The following is a 23,647-nucleotide window of genomic DNA, read 5'->3' as shown; positions in this document are numbered from 1 at the left end:
CGTAAGATCCTTCGTTGCCGAGTCGCTAATTGAATAGAGATGGAAAACATGCGAGCGAATCGTGAGGAGAAGAGGAAAATTGAATGCTCTATGACCCCTCTTCAACCGAACCAGCGAATATAATGACGAGAGAGGAAAACAGTAATGCAAGATTGATGAGGGTTAACTAAGATTTAATTAGATTTAACTAACTTATAACTTCTGACTTTTATAACTTTTAATTCGTTCAAAATTTACATATAGTACTATATATTAAATTGATCGATTTTTTGTATAGAATTTTATAAAATTATTTTGATTGAAATCCGAGGGATCTGAAATTTGAGATATATTTTAGGATGCCAAAATTTTTATAGAATTTCTCAAAACTAGTTATTACACAAACACGTCCATATTAAGAAAAATCAAGTGTATGTTTTTTGGCTGGCCTAAACACAAAATTTGATTAGATCTAGATTCAAATTATTGGCAAGAAAGATGTCTCTTCACTAAATGAGGTTATCGCCTTGATTCTGGTTTAGGAGAGTTGAAAAGACATTATGCTTGAACCAATGACAATTGAAGGATCTGCAATAGTTGCACATCAGAACACCAACCAAAGAAAAATCAATGAAACATCTCAAAATGACACTCGAGATAGTCTTTGGTGAAGCTAATGTAAGAAATAGGCATACCAAAGATCGTTATTGGAAGTTGCATGCGAAACCTGCTATTTCAAACCGAGAATGAGGCTAGTGGGGCAATCAAAAAATTTAGCAGCAAACTCATCAAGTCTCTACCACAAAACCCACTTTACAAAATTTGATCCCAAATACTCCTACAGAGACTGCACTCCTTTGGCCAGTAAAATAAAAAAATAAAAAAACTCGCTCCCGCCCAGGTTTTTATAACTGCTCTTGCTTCCCTTTTTTCCAGTACTGAAAACCACGATACCCATAACTTCTATCAGCTCCTCCCTATCGCACGAAACCCTTCACACATTCCAAAACTTGCCTCCTCATTGTTCGCAGATGGAAACTAAGCCTCATCTCCATCCCTTAGTTTCGCTCGCAAACATCCAAGCTTTCTATTTACCTGCCACCCTAACCCCTAGCGCTCAACTCCTTGGATATGGTCGTGATTAGATCCAGCGAGAAAGGAACGAAGGATCGCGACATACATAGACATTCTTAACTCCCATCTGCCTTCTCTATCTCACACGACACACTCGTAACCGAATGCAGAATCCCCAGGTGAAACCTTCTCCCTTTCGGCTCGCACGCAAAAGCGATCCCCGTCTTCACTGTTCATATTTATTCTTCGGTTTCATAATAACAATGGGATCACGGCATACAGAGACCTCTGATACCCCCTTATCCTTCCTATGTCACGCTCGATCGAGCATTTCAAAGTCTTATTCTGCCCAGATCAAAATCCACACCGTTGTCTCTCCATACTCCTCCCTTCCGTCACCTCACTGACGTTCCACACAAATCCCTCATCCATACTCCTCCCTTCCGTCGCCTCATTGACATTTGCACGATCCCTAGTGACAAAAATTCGAGCTTCTCGTTTGAAACCCACACACAAACCAAGCCTTGCTTCTCCTGGCCTCTCCCATCAATCCGCTCAATAGAGCATAAAGAAAGCTGCTTCCCTCTCGTCCAAAACCTTTGCCCCTATACTATAGGAGAAAACATTCCGTCCAAACGACCACTACCGGGTGCCACGTTGTCATACACTACATCGGCAGGCGACATGGTGATTGATGATTAAAGTGCGAACATCCGGAAGAAATATTTTCTCCTACCCTAGACCAAGGCTCTTGTCATTCCTCCCTCATTCAAACCCAACTGGATCCTAAAACCCAAAACTGAGTTGCATCTACTGGAGCCCAAAACCCAACCTCTCATTACCCAATTTATTATCTTTGTTTTACAATTTATATTATATAAAAAATGAGTTGTATTTTTATTTCATTGTTTAGTCGTTATTGGTTCAGCAATATCTCGTCGTCGTCAACATCGTTATGTCGCATGCAAAGATATAGCAATTGGGGCAGGGAATTTTTTTTTAAAATATCAGGTCAAGGAAGCTCGAGTATCTATTAAAAAAAATTAAGTATCATTCAAAATAATTGTGTAATCATTTAAGAAATTTAAAAAAAAATCAGAGAATTTAAATACTAATTCTGAAAAACGCGAGTACCTATTCTGAGAATTAAGTACCATTTAGAGAGTAAAATACATTCGATGAAATATGTGCTTGTGATTTGTCTTTTTGTAGATGCATGGAAGACCCATGTTGTCTTATAAATCGTGAATTTAAAATATTTCATTTTGCTCCCCGATCACAGTCTCTCACGATACTGACCAACGCATCTTGTAGATAGTTCTGCAGGCTGACGTTTTCCCTAATGACCCCTAAGTAGAGGTAGGCATCGGGAGACTGCTGAAATTCCAGGTGAACATAAACTTGAAAAATAATTTAAAATTTACACTTTATAAACTTGTAAAATGGCTTAAAATTAACTTATTTGGACTTTTAAACTTGCAAATATTCAAAATTATACTCTTTAACTTGCAAATAATTTGAAATGTGAATGTTTACACTTCTAAATGATTCAAAATATTAACTTTGGACTTTTCAAATTTAAACCCTTGGGTTTGAATCACTTGAAGCTACTAAAGTTAACATTTAATACCCACAGTTCTCTAGCGTTCTGTCACCGCCTAAATCTGATGGTTCCCAGAGTTTCGACACTGTATAAATATCAGAAGTCGGGAATACATCTTTGTGTAATGTACTTGCAAAAATCATGTAATAGTCTATCTCTTAACATTCATTGTGACACTTCTGAAAGTATAATACCTGTAACAATATTCACCCGGTCTTTCATAAAACACAATTACTGCAATCAGATATTTCATATCTCATAAGCATGAATCGTACATGAATGAATATTTACAAGAAATTAGTGTCATATGCATAATCACCTAGATCATAAAATAGCATAGAATCACGTGTTGCATATTAAAAGTCAACTTGCATTCATAAATTAAATTGCAAGTATTCATCTATAATGAGCCAGAATTCATAAATGCATCTGTGTCAAACTAAAAATCATATAAATCTATAGAAGAGCATTTTTCGTAGTTTAGCACAAGATTATTTAAATTGATTTGACGATGTACCCTATGACGAGTTTTTATATTCTCGTCTCGAGCTTGCCGCCTCGCTACATAATCTGGGGAACCTAGACATCATAAGAATTCATAAAATTTGGGTTCATAACATGATTTAACCCAACAAAAAACTTATTCGCCCGAAACATACCTCAAATGAGCTTTTTGGCATAAATTGTCATTCTGAAACCGACAAATCTTCTTTTGGTCACCTCCAACTTAACTTCTCCTTTGCTAAACTCATGCTAAAACCCATTTGGAAGCTTGCAAACTGATACAACACTTCCTACACAAAATCAGCGCCTCTAACGGCTGTCGGGAACAAGAAAAACATGAAAGTAAGGCAAATGTCAAAACCAAAGGGTGAGGAAGGAAATGAAAGCTTAAAATATCATGAAAGAGGGATTCACACTTACAAAAATCACCCCGAAGCCCTAAATCCCAAGTTGCGGCATTAGGTTGCCCATCTGTAACGCGCAACTACTACAGTAGGGTCACGGTTTTCTTTAAGCGGGAGCTCTAGGTGGTGGATCGAACCAGAAGAGAGAGATTGAGAGAAAGGAAGAAGGAATTGGGAAAGAAAAAAAGTAAAATGCGAAGCTCCGGAGGGTCCTCTTCGACCGAATGAAGGAAATAAAAGGCATAAGTCGGATAGCTACAGTGTTGAGGATTAGGGATAATTAATTAGGGATAATTAAGGTTTATTAAATTAAATAAACATATAACTTCAGAATTTCATATCTCCCACTCCGTTCACGATTAACCTGTGGTGCTTTATATCAATCTGATCGATTTCATGCGCAGAATTTAATAAAATTATTTCAATCAAATTTCGGAAGATGAAAATTTTTGGGATACTTTAAGAATTGTGTTGAACTTAATTTCTTGAAATCTGGGCGTTACAAAAGACATAATCCGAGTCCTTTGTCGTGTGATTTGACCCAAAGGCTCCACAAAATAGTGGTTACGATCAGAGCTCTATAACCGGATGGTGGCCACCAAATAATACAATTATATTACAATCACGATCGCATCCCGTATGTTCTCCAATGATTTTTTGACCATTGAGTTGCGAACCATAAGGGTACATCTGATTGATACAATTTTTTATTAACTTAAATTTGTCTTATTAGACAAACAGTCGCCCCAGATCTACAGGGGTCTTTTAGACAATGCAATCTAAGATTGCTGACAAGAATCCTTCAGTAAGGTCGGATTGACTAATTCCTTTGACTAAACAAATCAAGGACCATGATGACTCAAAATGATGGAGCCATGGGAACTGATCGAGTTCTTCATCATTTCCCCACTATTCGATTTAAGCTCAAAATGATAAAAATTTATAACTTAAAATCTATGTTTGTTGTTAGTATATGTTAATTATTTAGTGTTTAACGACTAGACTAAATCAAAAGTGCTCTCCTGTTACCATAAGAGGTAATTAACCGTAGATGTTTGTGCCTACGAAAAACCCCGGCCCCCAAGATAAAAAAATCCTTGCAAAATGAAAGCAAAATTTCTAAGTAGTGTCCTATCCACTACCAAATCTGTCTTCTAAAAAATTGACCCTTAAAGCTCTCTCAACACAACAAATGTGAGTCTTAGGCTTTTGAATTTTCGAAACCCACACACCCAACAATCTTACTTAGGCTGAGGTTGAGAAGCTTCAAAGTTTATTTGCTCGAAAATTGTCCATTACTTTTTCGTCTATTCACAAACTAAACCATAATATGAACTATAATGTCATGTCTTATCCATCTTACTATGTATTTCAGAAGCAGGATTCGGGGAAAAGGATTGAACTTGCTAAAAAAAAGGCGGCCTCTAATATCTTGATACGTCGGTCGCACACTCGCCAACTATCAACCGTGTTTTTTCAACATCTTGTTGTTTTGTTTCAAATAAAGTGTCATTTGTTGTCAGCGCTTTCGTTTAGACATCATTCATTTACTACTTTAAAAACAATGTTCTCGTATTTGTTTAAAGAAGCTAATATTGATGATATTCATTATGATGCACGTGAATTTGTTAAACATAAAAGAGTTTCTTTTCAAATTAGCAATAATAGAAGTTCTTTCCTTTTTTTATTTGATTCCCATGGATACAAGGGGTCCCTAGAATTCTCGATATTACAGGAGCTCAGTGTTTTATTTCTTCCATCGATGATTTGCAAATTGCAATAGAGTCTCATGGATTTTCCTTCTTAAACATAAGTCCAATATGACCACTATCCTCCCAAAGTTACTTATCATGTTATATAATCAATTTGGTATCAAAAAAGTAAAAAGGATTTGATCTAACAATGCTAGAAATTATTTTAACCAATTTCTTTCGCCATATTTTTTACACGAAGGGATAGTTCAGGAGTCGTCCTTCATAGAAACCCTTAATAAGATGAGATTGTTGAGAAAAAAATGAAGACTTACTAGCCACAACACGTGCTTTACTCTTCTAAAATCGGGTTCAAAAATCATACTGAGGGAAGTTGTCCTTATTGCAGCTCACATTATAAATCGATTGCCCTCCAAATTATTAGGTAATTAAACCCTAATGCAACTCCTATTTCAATTTTACCCTCATATTCAAATCACAAATAATCTTACTCGAGTTTTTGGATGTCTTACTTTTGTTCATGTGTCTAACCACAAAAGAGGTACATTAGATCAATGAGCAATCAAGAGTGTTGTTGTCAAGTATTATCCAACACAAAAAGGTTATGAGTGTCATCACCCACCCACACAAAAAATTATCTCTATTATTGTCACCTTTGAGGAAGGCCATATTTTTTCTCTCCCAGTCTTATCAAAAGTGGGAGCATAGTTTTATTGAGGAAGATAAAGCAGAAGATCTGTTCTTTTTTTACCTACCCACATTACAACCTTACTCTTCACAAGAGTCCAAATCACTTTCACAAAATACATCCCCTCAGCTCAAATTGTCCCCACAAGAATCAAAACCTGAAATAGTTTAAATAGTTCATACCAATGACAAGCTTGACTCTAGGAGATATGCATATGTGTATTTGAGAAAGAGAAACCTGGAACTTGATCTTGTACAAGTTCAAAACTCAAGCCCTACTGCTGAAAATGAGATATGCATAAATGCAATTTTCTTTCCTACTCTAGTTCATTACGACTTGCCTATTGTCTCAAGAAAAGGGATGCGAAAATGCATTAAACATCCAAGGTATCCATTAGCCAAATTAATTTCTTTTCATATACTTTCTCCATATCATAAAGTATTCTTAGCCAACTTAAACTCCATCCCAACTCAAAGCACCTTGTTTGAGGCATTATCTGATGAGAAGTGGAAAGAAGCTATGAGAATAGAGATTGAAGCACTTGAGAAGAATAAAATATGAGAAATAGTAGAACTACCACAAAATAAAAAATCATCGGGATGCAAATTAGGTGTTTACCATGAAATTCAGATTAGACGGGTCTCTAAAGAGAGATAAAGCAATGTTGGTTGCTAAAGGCCACACAAACATATGGAGTGCACTATCAAGAGAAATATTTACCAGTGGCTAAGATCAAAAGGTAAGGATTCGTTTGTCCTTGGCCGTAAATTTCAATTGGGATTCACAACAATTTAATGTGAAGAATGCCTTCCTTATAGTGATTTAGAGGAAGAGATATATATGAGATTCCACCGAGCTTTGGAGGAGAGATAAAAGGGAACAAGGTTTGCAAACTAAAAAAGGCATTATTAAGCAGTTTCCAAGAGCTTGGGTCAATAAATTTACAAATATGATATTTAATACCGGGTATAAACAAAGTGAAGGTGATCATACATTATTCTTCAAACACACAAGTTTATTGAGAGTTACTGCTCTTCTAGTGTATGTTGATGATATAATTCTTATTGGGAATAATGAGAAAGAAAAAGAAACCTTAAAAAACTTTGACAAAGGAATTTAAAATCAAAGACTTGGAAGCTTGAATACTTTCTTGGGATAAAAGTAAATATCATTAAGGCATCTTCATTTCCCAAAAGAAGTAAATGGTTGACCTCTTAAAAGAAAACTAATAAATTTGTGTGTAAACGTGCTTCAATTCCGATTGATCCCAATCACAAACTTTGAGAGGAAAATACTGACAGGCAGGTTCTAAAAATTGGTCTCAAAGTTAATGCATTCGGCACGCATACTCGGCCCGGTATTTGCCTATGTTATGAGTGCAGTAAGTCAATTCATGCAGAGCCATAACGAAAGTCACTTACAAGCTGCCAATCAGATACTTCACTACCTAAAAGCTAATCAAGGAAAATAAATTTTATTCAAAAAAGGTGAGGGACTGATTCTTGAAACTTACACGGATGCAGACTATGCATGATCTTTGGTTGATAAGCTTTCTATAATAGCTTATAATATAGTCATGTTGAGTAAGAAACAAAATGTGATCGCTTGATCAAGTGCAGAAGCACAGTTGGGGACTATGGCTAAAGATGTGTGTGAGTTACTATGGATAAAGATCATCCTTGAAGATCTCAAGCTAAAATGCAAGAAACTTATGAGACTATATTGTGACAACAAGTCCACCATCAATGTTGCTCATAATTCGGTACAACATAGTAGTCAAAGCACATGAAGATAGATAGACACTCTATAAAAGTGAAGTTAGACAACAAATTGATCAACGCTCCTTATGTATCTTCAAAGGAACAACTTGCGGACGTGTTTACAAAGCGACTTAATATCCATGACTTCTCAACATATCCAACTTGGGAATGGATTGAATCTATTCACTAACTTGAGGGCGAGATTTGGAAAGAGGAAAATTATTTTTGTGAAGTTTTAATTTAAGAGTGTAATAAATCGCTTGATATGAGGATCCAATTTACGAATAGAATAATTCTCTTGATATAGGAATCCCGCTTAGAAATAAAATAAATCTCTTAATATGAGGATCTAATTTAGGAAGAGAATATTTTATTTTTATTCTTTTCTTTTTCTCCAGTTTCCATATATATTCATTATACACTGTATGTATATATATTAGTTAGATGCACAATGAAAAAGAAAAAAATCTGAATTTCTTTCCACATTCTTTTCATAAACAAGCATAAAACAATAGGAAAATCAAAAAATATACTTTACCGGCTTCATCTTCTTAAGAACAGATATGCCAGAATTCATATCATAGTCATACACAGATGGAGGTGTTTTCAGCGAACTATAAGCAAAGCGTAGAATGGCAGAAGAAAATTCTGATTCTTCAGTTTCCACTGAGTAAATAGAATCAATAAAATCAATTGTTCGACCATCTCGGAGTGGTCCAATTGCTTCACCAATTGGTGGAAGGCTATACATAGTTATGATTGGTAAGCCATTCTCCCTCTCATAAACAGCAATATGACCGCTAAACAGCTGAAAATCTTGAATTTTCACACTGAAAAAGAGTAACCATTCATCAATATTTTGATATAAAAAGCACTAAACAATACACAAAAAGGCATTTCAAGGAAAGTTTAGTATTAGAAAAAAGGTACAGCGGTCCAGGAAATACAATTAGGATAAAAATAAAGAGTCTTGACATTGTGAATAAGTTTACCATTAGTTTCATATTACTTCCGAAGTCATGGAAAATTTCATTATTTAATACTACTATCTTGACGATGTGTTATAAATTTAAAGCAGCATGAGAAACCCATAAAAGTGATTGCCTAAATCCATAAGCAAGTCTAGAGAAAGACCACACATTATAAGCTTTAACATAAATAGGCGTCTCATGTATGAAATCAGATCAGCGAGACACTTATATTATACACGTGCATAATAGTACGAATTGATCTAGAACTCCCAAAGAATATTTGACCTTATTTTCGAATGAGATTGAATAGTCTTGCTTTTTGCTTGTCCTTAGACTAAGGTATTCCTTGCCCTGGCTTGGAGCCCATCATGTAGGAAAATGAAACTATGCATATCACTAGTTGTCTTCATGTTTACCAGAAAATAGAGACAGCAAGTAGTGTAAACGGACTTCCTGAAACTGAGAGAATCTTCTCTAACAATAAGTGTACTCTAGAAATTAAAATAGCAACAAAAGATATTTGTATCAAGGAGATAGAATAAATAGCATGTGGCAAGGCTGCGTCAAGTATAACTTTTATAGGATAACCTGATAGATATTATGTATGCGTGCAAATGTGTGATTCTACTAAACTTAAAATTTTAAAAAAATGCTATTTGTCATTTTCATGAGGTGCAAAAAAATAGGGTATAAAATTTTGGCTTTACCTCAGCAAAATTTTGAGTATTACATCAAAACTTTTCACCAAGTCAGAAGTTTAGACTACTAGATCAAAAAATTATTGAGCAAACATAATGGATATATATGTTAACTTCCCTTCAATTTGTTGCACAAACAACCAATAAGCAAATATTAATATTCTTAAAGTTGTGATTCAAGACAAATCAACCGTATAATAGATGACAAACATTGTAAGACGACAACTTTATCCCACTAAGTGGGGGTCGCCTACATGAATCCTTTTTCTCCATTGTGTCCTATTGAGTGTCATATTTTCATTTAATTATATATTCTAATATATTAAGATCATTTTTTATACAATATGCCCAAATCTTTAAAGCAAAAAAAAGAAATATCCTGTTATATAATTGAGGAAAAGGCATTTTACATGCACATAACAAAAATAAAAGAAATCTCAAATTGGCTCCGTCAACATACCAAATAACATACAACTAACTTTGGCTCCTTCATGAGACTAAATAACATACAACATGATGTTCTTCCCCATTAAACCACAAAAAAGAGAGGATTTAGCATATAGCACATTAAAACTTCAAAGAAAATTCATTTATATTCAAAATACAAAAAAATATGAGCATAAACTATCGAAATATCACCTTTCTCGATGTTGTAATAACATTTTTGTTTCAGATGGGTTGTCCACTGAGCAATAAACTAATTCAGAATTATAGAAATCCTCACTTCTCCTTTTGATAAAAAAATGGTTTCCACGGTGACTAGCTGACGTATCAATACCATAAACTCGAGGAGTCAAAGTCCTAAGTCCACCTTCTTGGTTGCAAATGTCAAGATAATATAGAAACCGGGTATTTTTACTTTCAGATCCAACAAAAATGTATTGTTTGCTTTCAGAAGCTTGGAGATCAACAGAAAACATATCATCCTTCTCATGGTAGAGACACTTATCGCTTGACTGTTCTGATAACAATTTATGAGACCATACCTACATAAGTATTAAGGACATTGGACTTAAATAAATTGATAAATTTAGAGAAGTGATGTGGAAAAAGTGATATCTCATGTAAAAGCATTGGCTTTCACGCAATGGTCAAGAAAAATTCAAAACATTCTACTTGGTAACAGTACAGATGATAAAGTGAATTTTAGTAAAGAAGTTAAATTCCAAAATGATCTCTTGACTATTTGGATGTGGCCAATTTACTCTCTGAATTTTATAGTCCTCCATTTAGTCCCCCGGCAATTGAAATTGATTTTAATTGATCACTCAGGGACTGAATTGAGACCAATGTCGTGCAATTGGGGCTCAATTTGAACTGTTTGTGTGTCATAATTTCTAGACAAGGAATCAACTGAGATCAATTTGCAATAGTTTTGGGATTAAATTGGAGTGCTATAAAATTCTGAAACTAAATTAGCCACATATGAATCGACAGGAGACCAATTTGAGATTTATTCCTAGCAAAAAGGTATAAGCCATATTTGCGCAAAACTTCATCTATTTAACTGAATCACTAGAAAATAACTTTAAATTCCAATACTATAACCTTGTCAGGACGAAGGATTTCATCCATTGTAATGTAAAGTAGTGTGTCATCTCCTGCCCATTCTATATTTGAAGTTACTGATTTCAAGGGATTGCCAACAGCAGTACCTTTATCGGCATCAATCACATAAACAGTATAGATCTCATCACCTTTAATATCTTCAGCATAAGCTATAAGTTTATTATTCGGGCTAGCCTGCAAAAACAAGTACAAAAATGTAAAATATGAAAGGAGAGGAAACTGAACCAAAATGCTTAAACAATCAAAGATTACTTTGAAAGCCCCGATGCGATAATAAACATGGCCTTGAGCCTTAACGTTCTCATCTAGAATAACTTGCTCCTTGGGTGCTTCAGGTCCTATGGGCATGAAATCATGCACAGAAGAAGTTTCATCAGTGATAAGACGCCTGCAATGCAGAATATATTCCTTTCCTTGCAAAGTTTTTTCATAATAATAATATGACCCTCTCCGAATAGGTGCTGAGATATCACTTTCCTCAATTCTTCCTCTTATCTCAGCATATAACTTATCCTCAAACTGTTTAACACCTAGAATTGAATGTCTAAATGTTAGCATATTTACGGGGAAAAAAAAGAAAAATTAAATGTGTGTGGTAGGGATGGTGCCACATGTGCATGGGTGGGTGAAGGGTTGAATAAGGGTTAAAATACTTGAAGAAATGTCAAACTAAAAAGTTATGAAATTCGTATACTTGCCAAAAATTTCTTTGATATTTGATAAATTATTTGATCACCTATATGGTGATGCAAAACAGGAGCTCATTTTTTAGCATAATAATTAAAGAAAAATATTTAGATATATTAACATGTTGAATTACAATTCCAATTTTGAGGATTGTTTCCTCCACAATAAACATGAAAAAAATCACAAGCATTTCTTATGCAAAATACCGTCGTGAATTGCAAAGATCCCTCATAAAATTAAAGGATGAAGGTAGTGAAGTGCAAGAACAGCAATGTGGAGGCCCACAAAGATTATTCATTGAATCGCAAGAAATAACCTAAGATAATTCAAGAAACAAGAAAGCCTAGCCCGCTCAAGTCCATTTTATGCTTGAATTCTAAAAGATGTACTTTTAAATTTTCTATAAAATCTAAGGTTTTGAAACTCTGAATTTAGAATTCAAACATTTATGTTTTGCATAAGAAATAGAGGATTGAGCAATGGAAAGTTAAGATTTTATATAGAGTGCAGAGGCAATTTAATACCTCCAATACATTAGCCGCACACATTTCTCTCCTTTACATAGAATGTAGAGGCAATTTACTACCTCAATAAATTTAGCCTCCCACCATTCTTCCTATGACTACTATTATTATTATTATTATTATTATTATTTGCTTTTAGCAATGGTTGTAAAAGCTATTAATAGTCCTCTTAGAGCAATGAAATCAGTTTTCGATGGTTTAAAAACATAAAAATTATTTTCATTGAGTTGTAGTTTGGTGGCCGGCCTTTAGTTTTTCCTTGGTGAAAAAAACTAGTTATCTTGGTTAGTATTGTGTTTTTCATTCTAGCATCACTATATTCATCATTCTCACTCCTTAAAATAAAACATTTCACAAAATCAAAATCTTAATACCCACAGGCTATGACAGTCCAAAAAAAAACTTACAACTTCTTACTTACATATCCAATTTGCCTAAAATTGCCTCCATTTGTTAGATAATATACCAAAACTTTGGTCCGAACGATCTCATATTTTCTACCAAGAAAATAAATTCATCCATTGCAAACAAATCTCATTTTTATTAGCTTTCGATATTAACCCTAACATCTTCCTACTTGATCATTGATTTCTTAAATATCAAACGCCTTGGCATTCTCTTCAAAATTACTTTGAAGGTTTTTAATTGTTTATTTCATCAATGCTCCTCCCCATCACTCGTTTCTTTATTTGTAAAATTTTGATATTGTTTTTTCACACTAGCCAAAGTACCATGCCCTACATAAGCAAAAAAAGCTATTATTGCATGTCTATTACAATGAGTATAGCGCACTGCCCAAATAAATATATATATATGTGTGTGTGTGTGTGTGTGTGACAGAAAAATATAAAACGTCTAGTCATGACTTTGAACCATGTGAAACTATCGACACTTTTTTGGGAAAGTGTGTCAATTTCTTTAATAGGAAAAATATCAAATCAAGAACATAAATCACATCATACAGTACCTACCTCCTGCCTCCTTCGGCCAACTCTTTGACAACAAGCCACGACCTACAAACAGCCCTTCCAGCTGGCATTAATTGGCCGACGGCCTTCCCCGCCGGCCTCTCTTATTTTGACAACATTCCAATCGGCCTCTCTTAGTCGGACGACTCCCCAACCGGCCTCTCATGACCGGCCTACACTCCCGTCGACCGCTCTTAGCCGAACAACGCCTCAATCGACCTCTCACGGTCGGCCTACGCTCCCGTTGGTCATTCTTAGCCGGACGGGCACCTCAACCAGCCTCTCATAACTAGCCTACGCTCCTACGGGTCCTCTCTTAGCAGGCCACGCTCTAATAGAGCAACGTTCAAACCGACCGTCCATTGGTCAGCGACCTCTTCACTCGCCTCCCATGGTCACTCGACGCTTCCACAACCTCCCTTGGATGATTAATATTCATGTCGGCCGCTACTCCAGCGAGCTTCCAACATAGCCAACTCCCTTGGCCGGTCGACACTCCAGCTGACTGCCTGTCAACCTACCACCACTTCAGCCAGCCTCCTCTGGACAGCCGCTTCTCCAACTAATCTCATCTCACCAACGACTTTCTTGACCGCCCCCCTTTCGTCGACCACCTCCTAGAAATGTGACTCTTCCATATGGTCACTAGCCGAAGATCAAATCCGAGAGCCGACAAAGTCTCCGACAATATGCTCTAATGACCAAAGGCCAAAATATCATGTAGTTTCTTTCATAAATCAAGGGCAAAATTGTAATAATAAATATCCCCCTACTTTCACCTCCTATAAATAGAGGACTCCTTGGCATGTAAAGGGGATTCTTTAGGCTCTCTCTCTCCCTCTAATGCAGGAAGCTTGTTCCTCTTTTCTCTCATCTGTAACCTCATCTGTGTGGAATGAAAGGGGTTGTCGAGCCAGGAGACCTCCCCTATTTGTCCCCCGGCGGGGTAACCCTCCCTCTCTCTCTCTTTCTCTCCCTATCTTTTTTCACCTCTCAAAATCTGGCTCTATTTCTTGGGCACGACCCACCGGACAGACTATATATATATATATGGGGTCCAATTCTCCTTGTCATCAACTGTAGTTCTTTTGTATTTTCCTGATTATAGCTTATGTTTTCTTTGTTCTCTCTCTCTCTAGTTTTCTCAGATTTGGCGATAATCCACCACTGAAGGCGATAATGCTTTTCTTACAAAGTGATAGTAAATTTGGTTTTTAGGGCGCTCCACAAGTTTTAAATTTAGTTATGATGAAATTTGATATGTGGATTAATTGGTATTGTTGAATTCTAGCCTGTCTTTTAGTATACACACCCCGAGAGTTGGAGCTGAGAGAAGAAGAGAGAGAGAGAATGTCCCCCTTTCATTTATGTCCTAACCTCCTACTTATAGGGGCAAACAGTTATAATAACCACCCAAATGAAATAATCGACGTGTCCGTCGAGTGAAAAGTATATTATAATACAAAAGAAATATAATGCTTATCGATAGCCGGATTCAAATACTGAAGTTTTAATTTCCCTGCTTTCAGGAAAAATGAGCTCCAAAATTTCAGAGACGTCCAGAAGAATGTCACGCCACTGCGGACTAGAGAGTTTCTTTCTAAGGTCACGTCAGCCCCATAACTACGATAGACAGTTTTACAGATGCCCGCGGAGTCTCGCAGAAAAGTGTGACTTTTTCCGACAGGCTGACGGTCAAGTTGATTATACTGTCGAAAGTGATCACAAATTGATACAATCGTTGGAGGATCGTTTAGGACGAGACTTACATCATCTTCATGTTAAAAATACTATCATCATTATTTTATTTGTAATGTTATTAGTTTTTTTTTTCTTTAGCACTTTCAGTATTCACTATTAAGTGAGTTGTGTATCTGAATTTTTATTCTGTTTTGAAATGAATTTATGTTTCTGAATTATCAAATATGTGGTTGTCACAGTTCGGTTCTAAACAACTTTACTAAATAGGGGCAGAATAATCATTTTTTCATAAAAAGCAGCCCCACAGTTGTTTTCACACAGTTGCAACAAACAGATAGTCAGTTTCCCCGCAGCAGCTTCCTGGGGCAGAGTAATTGTAGCTAAAAAGCTACAGCTGCTCCAAACAGACCCTAAGATGGACATCAAAAGAATTTTCTAGTTTATCCAAGCAATTTATATCCTATAAAATGATAGAATCACAAAGGTTTATCTTATCGGACCTAAAATCCTTAATTACTTAAGTTCATATGTGTTCCTCTCCCATTGAGAAGCTATATAGCTTAACTACAAGCACTTTTTTAATGGATAGTCACGCCCTTTTTACAAATAAGATAACTTGAATGGATGGTCATGCCCTTTTCACAAATGAGACATCTCTTGAATGGATAGCCACTTCCTTCCTACAAATGAGAGATAGTAAGTAATTAAAACAATATGGTAGATATCTTAATTTAAAGGACAACTTAAGCATTAAATAAATTAATATAATTGTTTTAATTAAATTATATTTAATGAATATTCATTACATTTTATTCAATCATTTTTTATACTCTTACACTTGGCCCATTGATCTTAATTTCATATTTATCATTATATGAACAAATTATTGCTCTCAAATCTTTAAACTCAAATAAAAGAGTAAAAAACAATGAATCACTGTGAAAATCACCTAAATTGAGCATTAACTTCCATATATTGTGATAAAATATTATGTTTTATTAATGATCGTTTATGCAATATCTTTATCAAATCACTATAGTGTCATCCTCAAAAATTTATGTATAAATCCAAAAAAGAGATAAAAATACTAAAGCTTTAAGTGCTAAAAATTTTTATTCAGATGAAAATGAATCTCAATTACGCTTTTATATAATAGAGCTAAGTTTCACATTCTACACACATTTTTTCTACAACTATGATGGTAACGTTGCAGCCAAGGAAACAATTATTATTAATGCACTACCGATATACTGCCACCTTGTTTACTTTAACAAGTTCTTTATCGGCTAAATAATATATGTCGATGTGTATACTTTGACTCCTAATTCAATTATTGTTAGCCAAAAACATCGCAACAAAATTATCATATGTCCTCCGTGATCTACAAATATAATTAACAATTTTAAGCCCTAAATTAAAACTTCTAAGCTAAATAGTTTATAGTGTTGCTTCAAAATATGATATAAACTTTGCCTCTGTAGTTGAACTCGGGCAATTAATGATTGTTTAAAACTTCTCCAAGAAATACCCTCCTAATAAAAAAGCATAACTTGATGACCATTTTCTTGAGTCAAGATAGTCGACAAAGTGAAGATAATTTACACCTTATTCATCAAACGAGTATAACAATTCTCTAATGTAAAACTTCAAATATTAACTCACAATTTCATGTTTAATAAAAATTAATGATCAATCTTTTCCAGATATTTTTTTAGTTTATGAAAGTAACCAGAGCAAGGGGACTACTATCAGCTGATCATGGATTCGGCAGAGTCGAGCCACACCCTTTATTCACAAACCTTTCTTCCTCCTTTTTCTAAGATAAGAATCCCCATTTTTCCTTTCAACCATGAAAGAGAATGGAATTCACAACATAAAAAATTCCCATTGAATCAAGTGAGAGTGAACAAGGAAAAAATGAGTAAATAAATAAGGGCGGTATGGAGCTCACTCGACATTGCTTGATCGGTGTACTCGTTCTCCGAGTTGAGGTAGGAGAGAACATCGGGATTCGAACGAGAGTCGTCCCGCAGCCAGTAGTAATTGTCGACACGAACGTCGCCGAACATCTCCATTTCATGCCTCACCTTCCTAGCCACCGGCGGCGCCGCCATAGAGCTAAGTAATCGTACAGCAGCCGTACTACGGCCAGCGTATTCGGAATCGAAACTGGCGGCCGCTGGGAGAGGCAGCGGGGGAGAGAAGAGGAGCAGGCCAGACAGAAGCGAAGGGAAGATCATTAAGCCGAAAGAGGGGAAAAATATTACCTGCGGACGGACTCCAATATAAAATTTGTATACTCTGGTTACAAACAAGCAGCTGCTTGATAATTCCTTAATAACTTCCACTTCAGATTATTAGAGGACTATGATAAAATTATTGAGGTATTAATTTCAATAACTTATAATCTTAATAATCTTCGCAGGTTGTTATTCATAATTTATTGTGAGGTATTGCATGATTAATATAATAAGCACGCATGCATTCTGTATGAAATTATTTCCCTATAAGAGGGTATAAATTTTGTATTCTACTTATAACAAGAGCGTATAAACTTGGTAGCTACAAACCCTCGATCTAAGAATGCTGAGCTCTAATCGGCAGAACAAGATTAGGTTTTTGGGTAGAGGATGAATCACCATAATCGGATAAGTAGCTCATTTATAGATGAGGGAAGCCTGTAGAAAGATTAATTATGAGGTTCTGTTGTATTGTCATTTCTCGATTTTCCTGATAAGAGTTCGAGGAGCATCCATGGGATGCTTGATAATATTGAGAAATTTAATTCTTTTCTCGGGTCGTATCTACCGTAAGGCAGGTCATTGTCTTCGCTCGACTCTCTTTAATGATTAGCTAGGATACTTACATGTTTTCATTTATTCTGACTAGCTCAAACTCGAAATAGTCTGGAGGTTCTTTTAATCCTTCTCCTAACTTGGCTGACCTTTTGACTTTGGCTACATCTAATGAGATAAGAGGGTCGTTAGGACTTCTGTCGGTGAACTCTCACTTGTAGTACTTGCTCTCTTTCGGACCATTGGATTTACTGATGTTCACTTGAAATTTGCTACTTTCTTGTGTCTGGGATTAAGATAAAGTTAAAACTAGTAATAGTTGAAATATAATTTTGTCATATTGTCGTTTCGCCCGTTTTGTAGCTGGTGTGGTAAGAGCTAGCCGCGCCTGCAAGCGACAAGAATGGAGACAATCATCCCAGCAACCGTGTAATTAAGTGGCACGGCGGATAAAAAATAGGATTATCTGGTCCTCAATATAAGATAATTATGGAGGACTCCTCAAATTCTAATTAAAACTCTCAAACACGCGCATTAAGATGTTCAATTAAAGCTCCAGTTTGACTAAACATATAACATAAAAATAAGTTACAACTAAAAAGTTTAAATTAGTAACATATATGTATATACATTATTTATGATGATTTATAGACATACCACTCAGTTCCTATGTATTTACATATCTAACACCTAAACTTCAATTATAATATATATGATACCTTTTCTATGCATGGAAAGTGTATTTCCCTTTTTGTTTTAATTAAAACAGTGGAAGTTTTTTATGTGATATGAGAGATTGGGATAGTATAAAATAAATAGAGTTTTGGTGTTAGATATGTAAATACATACACATGTAAATGTCCCTATTAAATTTTAGAAAGATTTACCCACACACCACTCAAATCTTAATGTGCTTATATATATAACGCCTAAACTTTAATTTTTGCATGCATGTTGCGTTCTGTATATAAAAGTTAGATGCTGATATTTTTGATGTGATATGAAAGATTTGGTTGGTATAAATGTAAAATTTAAGTTTAGATACTAGAAATCTAAATACATTAGAATTGGGTGGTATGTGTGTAAATGCCCCAAAACTTTAATGTGAAGCTTTCAAGCCAAAAGCTAAAAAAATGTCTGCACTCAATAAAATAGCCGAGCAACCTATCCTCTTGTATAAAGCTCCATGTGGGTTTCAAGGTTGAAAATGTTTAAATATTTTTCAGAGAACTTTTTTAGCTTGCCTTGATGAGCCTACGGGGCAATGAGCATGATTTTTTGGGCAAAGAAGTGGAGTTTCAAGAGGTTCTTTCAGCAACATATTTGGGCAAAAGGGCAACAATATTTTGTTAAGAGGGGCAATATAAAAAAAGCCCCTCTTCTATTATAAAAATTGAAATGTTGAGGAGTACTCTTGAGGCCTCCCAAGGCCATGGCGGTAGCGAATGGTGAGTGGTGGCCAGCGGTTGTGGTGATGGCGAGTGGCAATAGTAGCAGTCAACAAGAATCTGTTATTGCAAGTAGTGGTGATAGTGTGGGCTGGTGGGGGATTTTATTGATTGTAAGCGTCATCATAGATCTCGAAAGATTCCCTATCTAACCGATCGAAAATAACAATTGAAGAATAATGTATTATCCCAAGGGATAAAGACATTACCTTATGATGGGTTCCACCATTCGGATAATGGAAATATTTTGGGGTCTACAGAACCAAAATTCTTCTCTTAGCATACATGTGTAAGATAAGGTTTATTTTTTATCTTGAGTTCTCGTTCGTGTAAAGGAAATCATTTATAATTAATTACATCTTTATAGCTATCAATTCTAAAGAAAACCTCTCGACTAATATGACAAGTCAAGTTGCTAAAGAATGGACTTTCATGATTGGAAGGGGGGAGTCTAGTTAAGAGGATTTAGGCTTTAAAATGATGGAATTTACAATCTGATGACATGCCATGGAAAAAGACTGAGATGTTGGATTTGACTGACATGAGTGATTAGGAACCCTAAGCTCAAAATAGTATCAGGAAGGAAAAGATTTATAAACAGAAAATGAAACCTTAGCCTACATAATAAATAACATCCCCCGTAAAGATGCACATGGCTTTCCATTGTCTCGTGAACGTTGGTATCCTTCGACTATGACCAATCTCATAACCAGGAATCCCCCTTAAATGTCAGAGCATGGATGATTCATAATATCGAAGTAGTCTGAAATACTTTAGTTAAAAATCATGGGTACATCATTCTAAGGCATCCCCTCTAGCCTCACGGGAAAACTTTGTTGTTTTGCATGTTCTAATCCTTAGTACCAACTAGGGTAACTAGACTAACCTAGTCTTCTATACTCAGACTAACCTGGGGTAAGTGTGAGGGCCTCGGTTTGATATCTAAGTTAGCTAGCCTAAGGTTAATGATGGATCTACCCTAGGTTTAATTCTCGTTCTTTATCTTTGTATGTTTTAAAGGTTCATTTAAAGTTCTATATTTGCATTCATGTTTTTTTTTTATTCCTAGATTTTTTGGTCATGTTGAGAAATCAAAGGTTGTTTATATTTTGAGTTTTGTTTCATTTGAATTTTAATTTGTGGCGTTTAAGGAGAAAACTAAGTTCTCATCCTTATTTTTGTTTTATGTGCTTTTTTGTTATTTTTTGTTTTAATTTCTAACATGAAATAGCAGGAAAGAAATAAGAGATGAACAAAGCATTAAACGATACATGAAACAACATATAAATTAAAACATGTAAAGTAACACATAGCCTTGGATTAAGCTTGGGTTCGGGTTGAGCAGAGGTAAGCTAAATTTTTACCTTATGTTAGTTGGAGATTGAGCTAAGGTATGATGTGGTTAAGCTGGTTTGGGCTTGGATTGGGCTTGAGGTGAATTGGTTTGTCTTGGGTTGAATTTCCCGGGTAATGTTGGGTTGACCTGGGTTAGCTTGGAACTGATTTGGGTTTGACCTGAATTAAGCAGATTGACTCGGGTTAGCTTAGGTTTTCTTTGGGTTTGACCTAGGTTAAGCTGGGTTGACCTAGACTGAATTAAGTTTGATTTGGGTTAGACTCGAGCTAAGCTAGGTTAACTTGGATTAGCTTAGGTTTGACTTGGGTTTGACTCAGGTTAAGCTAGGTTAACATGAGTTAGCTTATGTTTGATTTGGGTTTGACCTGAGTCTGATTTAGGGTTTGGATAAAGTCTGGGTTGGGTCATACCTGGGTCAGGTTTAGGGTTTGGATTAGGTCTAGGTTGGGTCAGAACTGATTTAGGTTAGAGGTGGGTCGGGTTTTATGGTTTGGATCAGATCTGGGCCAGACCTAGGTTGGGTTAGGTTTAGATTTTGTCTTAGATTTGGGCTAGACCTATGTTGGGTCAGATCTAGGGTTTGGAGGTTTGGGCTAGACCTGGGTTGGGTTAGGTCTAGGGTTAGGGTTATGTTTGGGTTTGGGTTAGGTTTGTATTATTCCAAGGTCGGGTTAGGTCTAAGGTTTGGGTTAGGTTTGGGCTAGACCTAAGTTGGGTTAGGTCTAGGGTTTTGGTTAAGTTTGTTGAGGTGAATTTGGGTTAGGCTGGGTTCAAGTCAACCCATGTCAAGCCCAAATTCAAGCCTAATTCTTGGCCTTTGAGTTGATTGACCTAGTTTTAAACATTTAAATAAAAATGCTTAAATTAAGGGAAAAAGGATATTTTACTGGGAGGAGAAGAGTTTGTCCGAAGGAGATGGCTTGTCGGAGAGTTGCTTCCCTTCTTCTCCCTCTGCACTTCTTGTTCCTCTGCTAGCAGTGCCCTAATCGTCCTATTCCCTTGTCGGAGACCCCTTTTATAGATGTGGAAAGCAGTGGTTGGACCCTCTAGAGTCGTCTGATGATGTAGTGAGCCGACGGAGAAGGTTAACCTGCCGGTTAGTGAGCCACGAATTGCCGCCGGTAAAAGGGTGCGGCGATTTGTGGCTTGATCCAGGGACGAAGGCCACATATCATTGACTCAGTTTGTCTGGGTGTGGTCATGCCCAGACCTAGTGTGACCATGCCGAGGTACTTTACGGTGTGATCATGCCTAAGTCGGGTGTGATCACGCCTAGGTCGGGTGTGACCACGCCAAGGTACTTTGGGTAGTGGTCACGCTCAGGCCACCCTGCCCATTTTTGGCCTGGTGTGGCCGCCAAAAATGGCAGGGTGCTCTTTTAGCCAATTTTGGTGTGCCAGCCCATGAGGTGAAGTCCGTGCGAGTCCTATGCGACAAAAAATGAGGTCAACATGGGTGATTGGTGGTAGTAACGGGAGCTTGCATAACAAGTTAACAACAATCTTTGATAATAATGTTGCATTGGTAGTGGTTAGCTGCAAGCAACGATAGTGGGTGATGGGTGACAACAACAAGCACCATCTTGGAAAGTTGATCGTGGTAGCCAATGTGTTGGCAGAGGTGGTGACGTGCATAAGCCATTGTAACTAGTGACAACAACAATAGCCTACGAGTTGTGTGGTGGGTATTAGCTAAATTTATGACTCAATTTTGAATTCGAATGCAAAATTGTACTAAATGATGGGTTTGAAAATATCAAAATTTTATACACAATTTCTTTAAATATATCCAAATGCCAAACTTCCGAAAATCCCAACAAAAAAATTTCATTATAATGATAATGCAACAACCCACCACACAACCCCTTAGTTAGATTAATTTGATTACATCTTTGATTATAATGATCTCTCTTAATTGATTTTGATCAAGGTTTAGAAGAAATTATGACAACTGCTTCTCCAATATATTTGATCATCGCTAAAAATCGAACTGAACAAACATATTTGATTTATTCGGTGCAGTTTTAAAATAATGATTTAGTTTTTTTTTTTTTTTAAATTTTGAATATTTGGTTTTTAATTTTCAAATCGATTTTAAAATTCTTTGAAAAAAAAAATTAAATAAATAACTGGATGTTACTAGGATTAGAAAATTATATCAATTTAGAATGAAAAGAAGTTGAACAAATGACATTTATTTTAGCTTATTTTGAATTTTTGAATTTTAAATTTGATTTTTAGATTTTGAGAATATATATATATATATATATATATATATATATATATCTATTAATTAAAACAGAAACTTAAGTTTTAATTATTTTGAATTGAAATAGAACAAAATGTCAAATTTATGTTTGCTCAAAACAAACCCATTAAATCAGATTATTTTTTAGTTTGAATCAAAGCTCTATTCAAATTAACGGTTTGCACTCCTTCACAGAAACTATTTAGTGAGAGCAAGTCTAAAAAATAAGTCATTTTGGGGCCTTAGAGTTGATTTAGGGTCTGTTTGGGGCGCTTATTAAATAATCTGTTGATAAGTTAATTAAAAATAATATGTTGATAAACTATTTGTAGTGGCTATTACGAATTTTTATTTTTTTCGAAAAGCCGGATCGCAGCAAGAAAGTTGACGTTGCACCTAGATAGATGCGGTGTGAAATGTAATTTTTAGCATTTTAAAAACGCAGTTTACTAATACAGATTTAGTGCAATTTTAAAAAGTCATCATACCAAATAAGCTGTCTCAAACAGACCCTTAGACTGTTGGGTTACAAAAATTATTCAACTCAAGTCAGGCAATCAAATTTTAATTTCATTGTTTTTCTATAATTTTTTTGTATTTTAATTGGTTATATTTCAAACAAATTAAGATCGATGAAGATTTATAAATTTTTATATGTTGTAAAATAAATTATGTTGGACATCATGATATAAATATTTAATTTGTCACCAATTTTTTTTGTGTTGTATATTATTTTTGTATTTTAGAGAGCATATTAAACCTAACACATTTATTATAGAAGACGAAAAACTTAAAAATATTATTATGGAAATTTCATGTAAATGGTTGTATGAATTATAATTATTATTTTATGTATATTAATTCACCCCTAAAGTTCTGCTATTACTTTACAAATTGCAAAAAAGAAAAAAAAAAGGCACAAGTGCAGATGGCTGCGTGAAAATATTTATTTGCATTG

The 23,647-nt window shown here is 35.4% G+C and overlaps 1 protein-coding gene across 1 annotated transcript in view; it reads right to left on the bottom strand.

Moving 5' to 3' along the window:
* LOC110026871 (protease 2) overlaps positions 1 to 17,127 on the bottom strand; it is a 68,981-nt gene extending 51,854 nt beyond the window's left edge. Inside the window, exons 1-5 of the mRNA XM_020728063.1 lie at positions 16,794 to 17,127; positions 11,215 to 11,492; positions 10,942 to 11,136; positions 10,033 to 10,379; positions 8,263 to 8,554 (exon numbers count right to left, since the gene is read on the bottom strand). Coding sequence (XP_020583722.1) covers positions 8,263 to 8,554; positions 10,033 to 10,379; positions 10,942 to 11,136; positions 11,215 to 11,492; positions 16,794 to 17,082 — 1,401 coding nt within the window. The 5' untranslated portion in view covers positions 17,083 to 17,127. The remainder of the gene's footprint in view (positions 1 to 8,262; positions 8,555 to 10,032; positions 10,380 to 10,941; positions 11,137 to 11,214; positions 11,493 to 16,793) is intronic.
* Between the last annotated feature and the right edge of the window lie 6,520 nt (positions 17,128 to 23,647).

Source organism: Phalaenopsis equestris, unplaced genomic scaffold, assembly GCF_001263595.1.
Source record: "Phalaenopsis equestris unplaced genomic scaffold, ASM126359v1 Scaffold000002, whole genome shotgun sequence".
NCBI classification, from domain to species: domain Eukaryota; kingdom Viridiplantae; phylum Streptophyta; class Magnoliopsida; order Asparagales; family Orchidaceae; genus Phalaenopsis; species Phalaenopsis equestris.
Note: the sequence above shows the minus strand (reverse complement) of the source record. Positions and strands in the feature narration are given on the sequence as shown.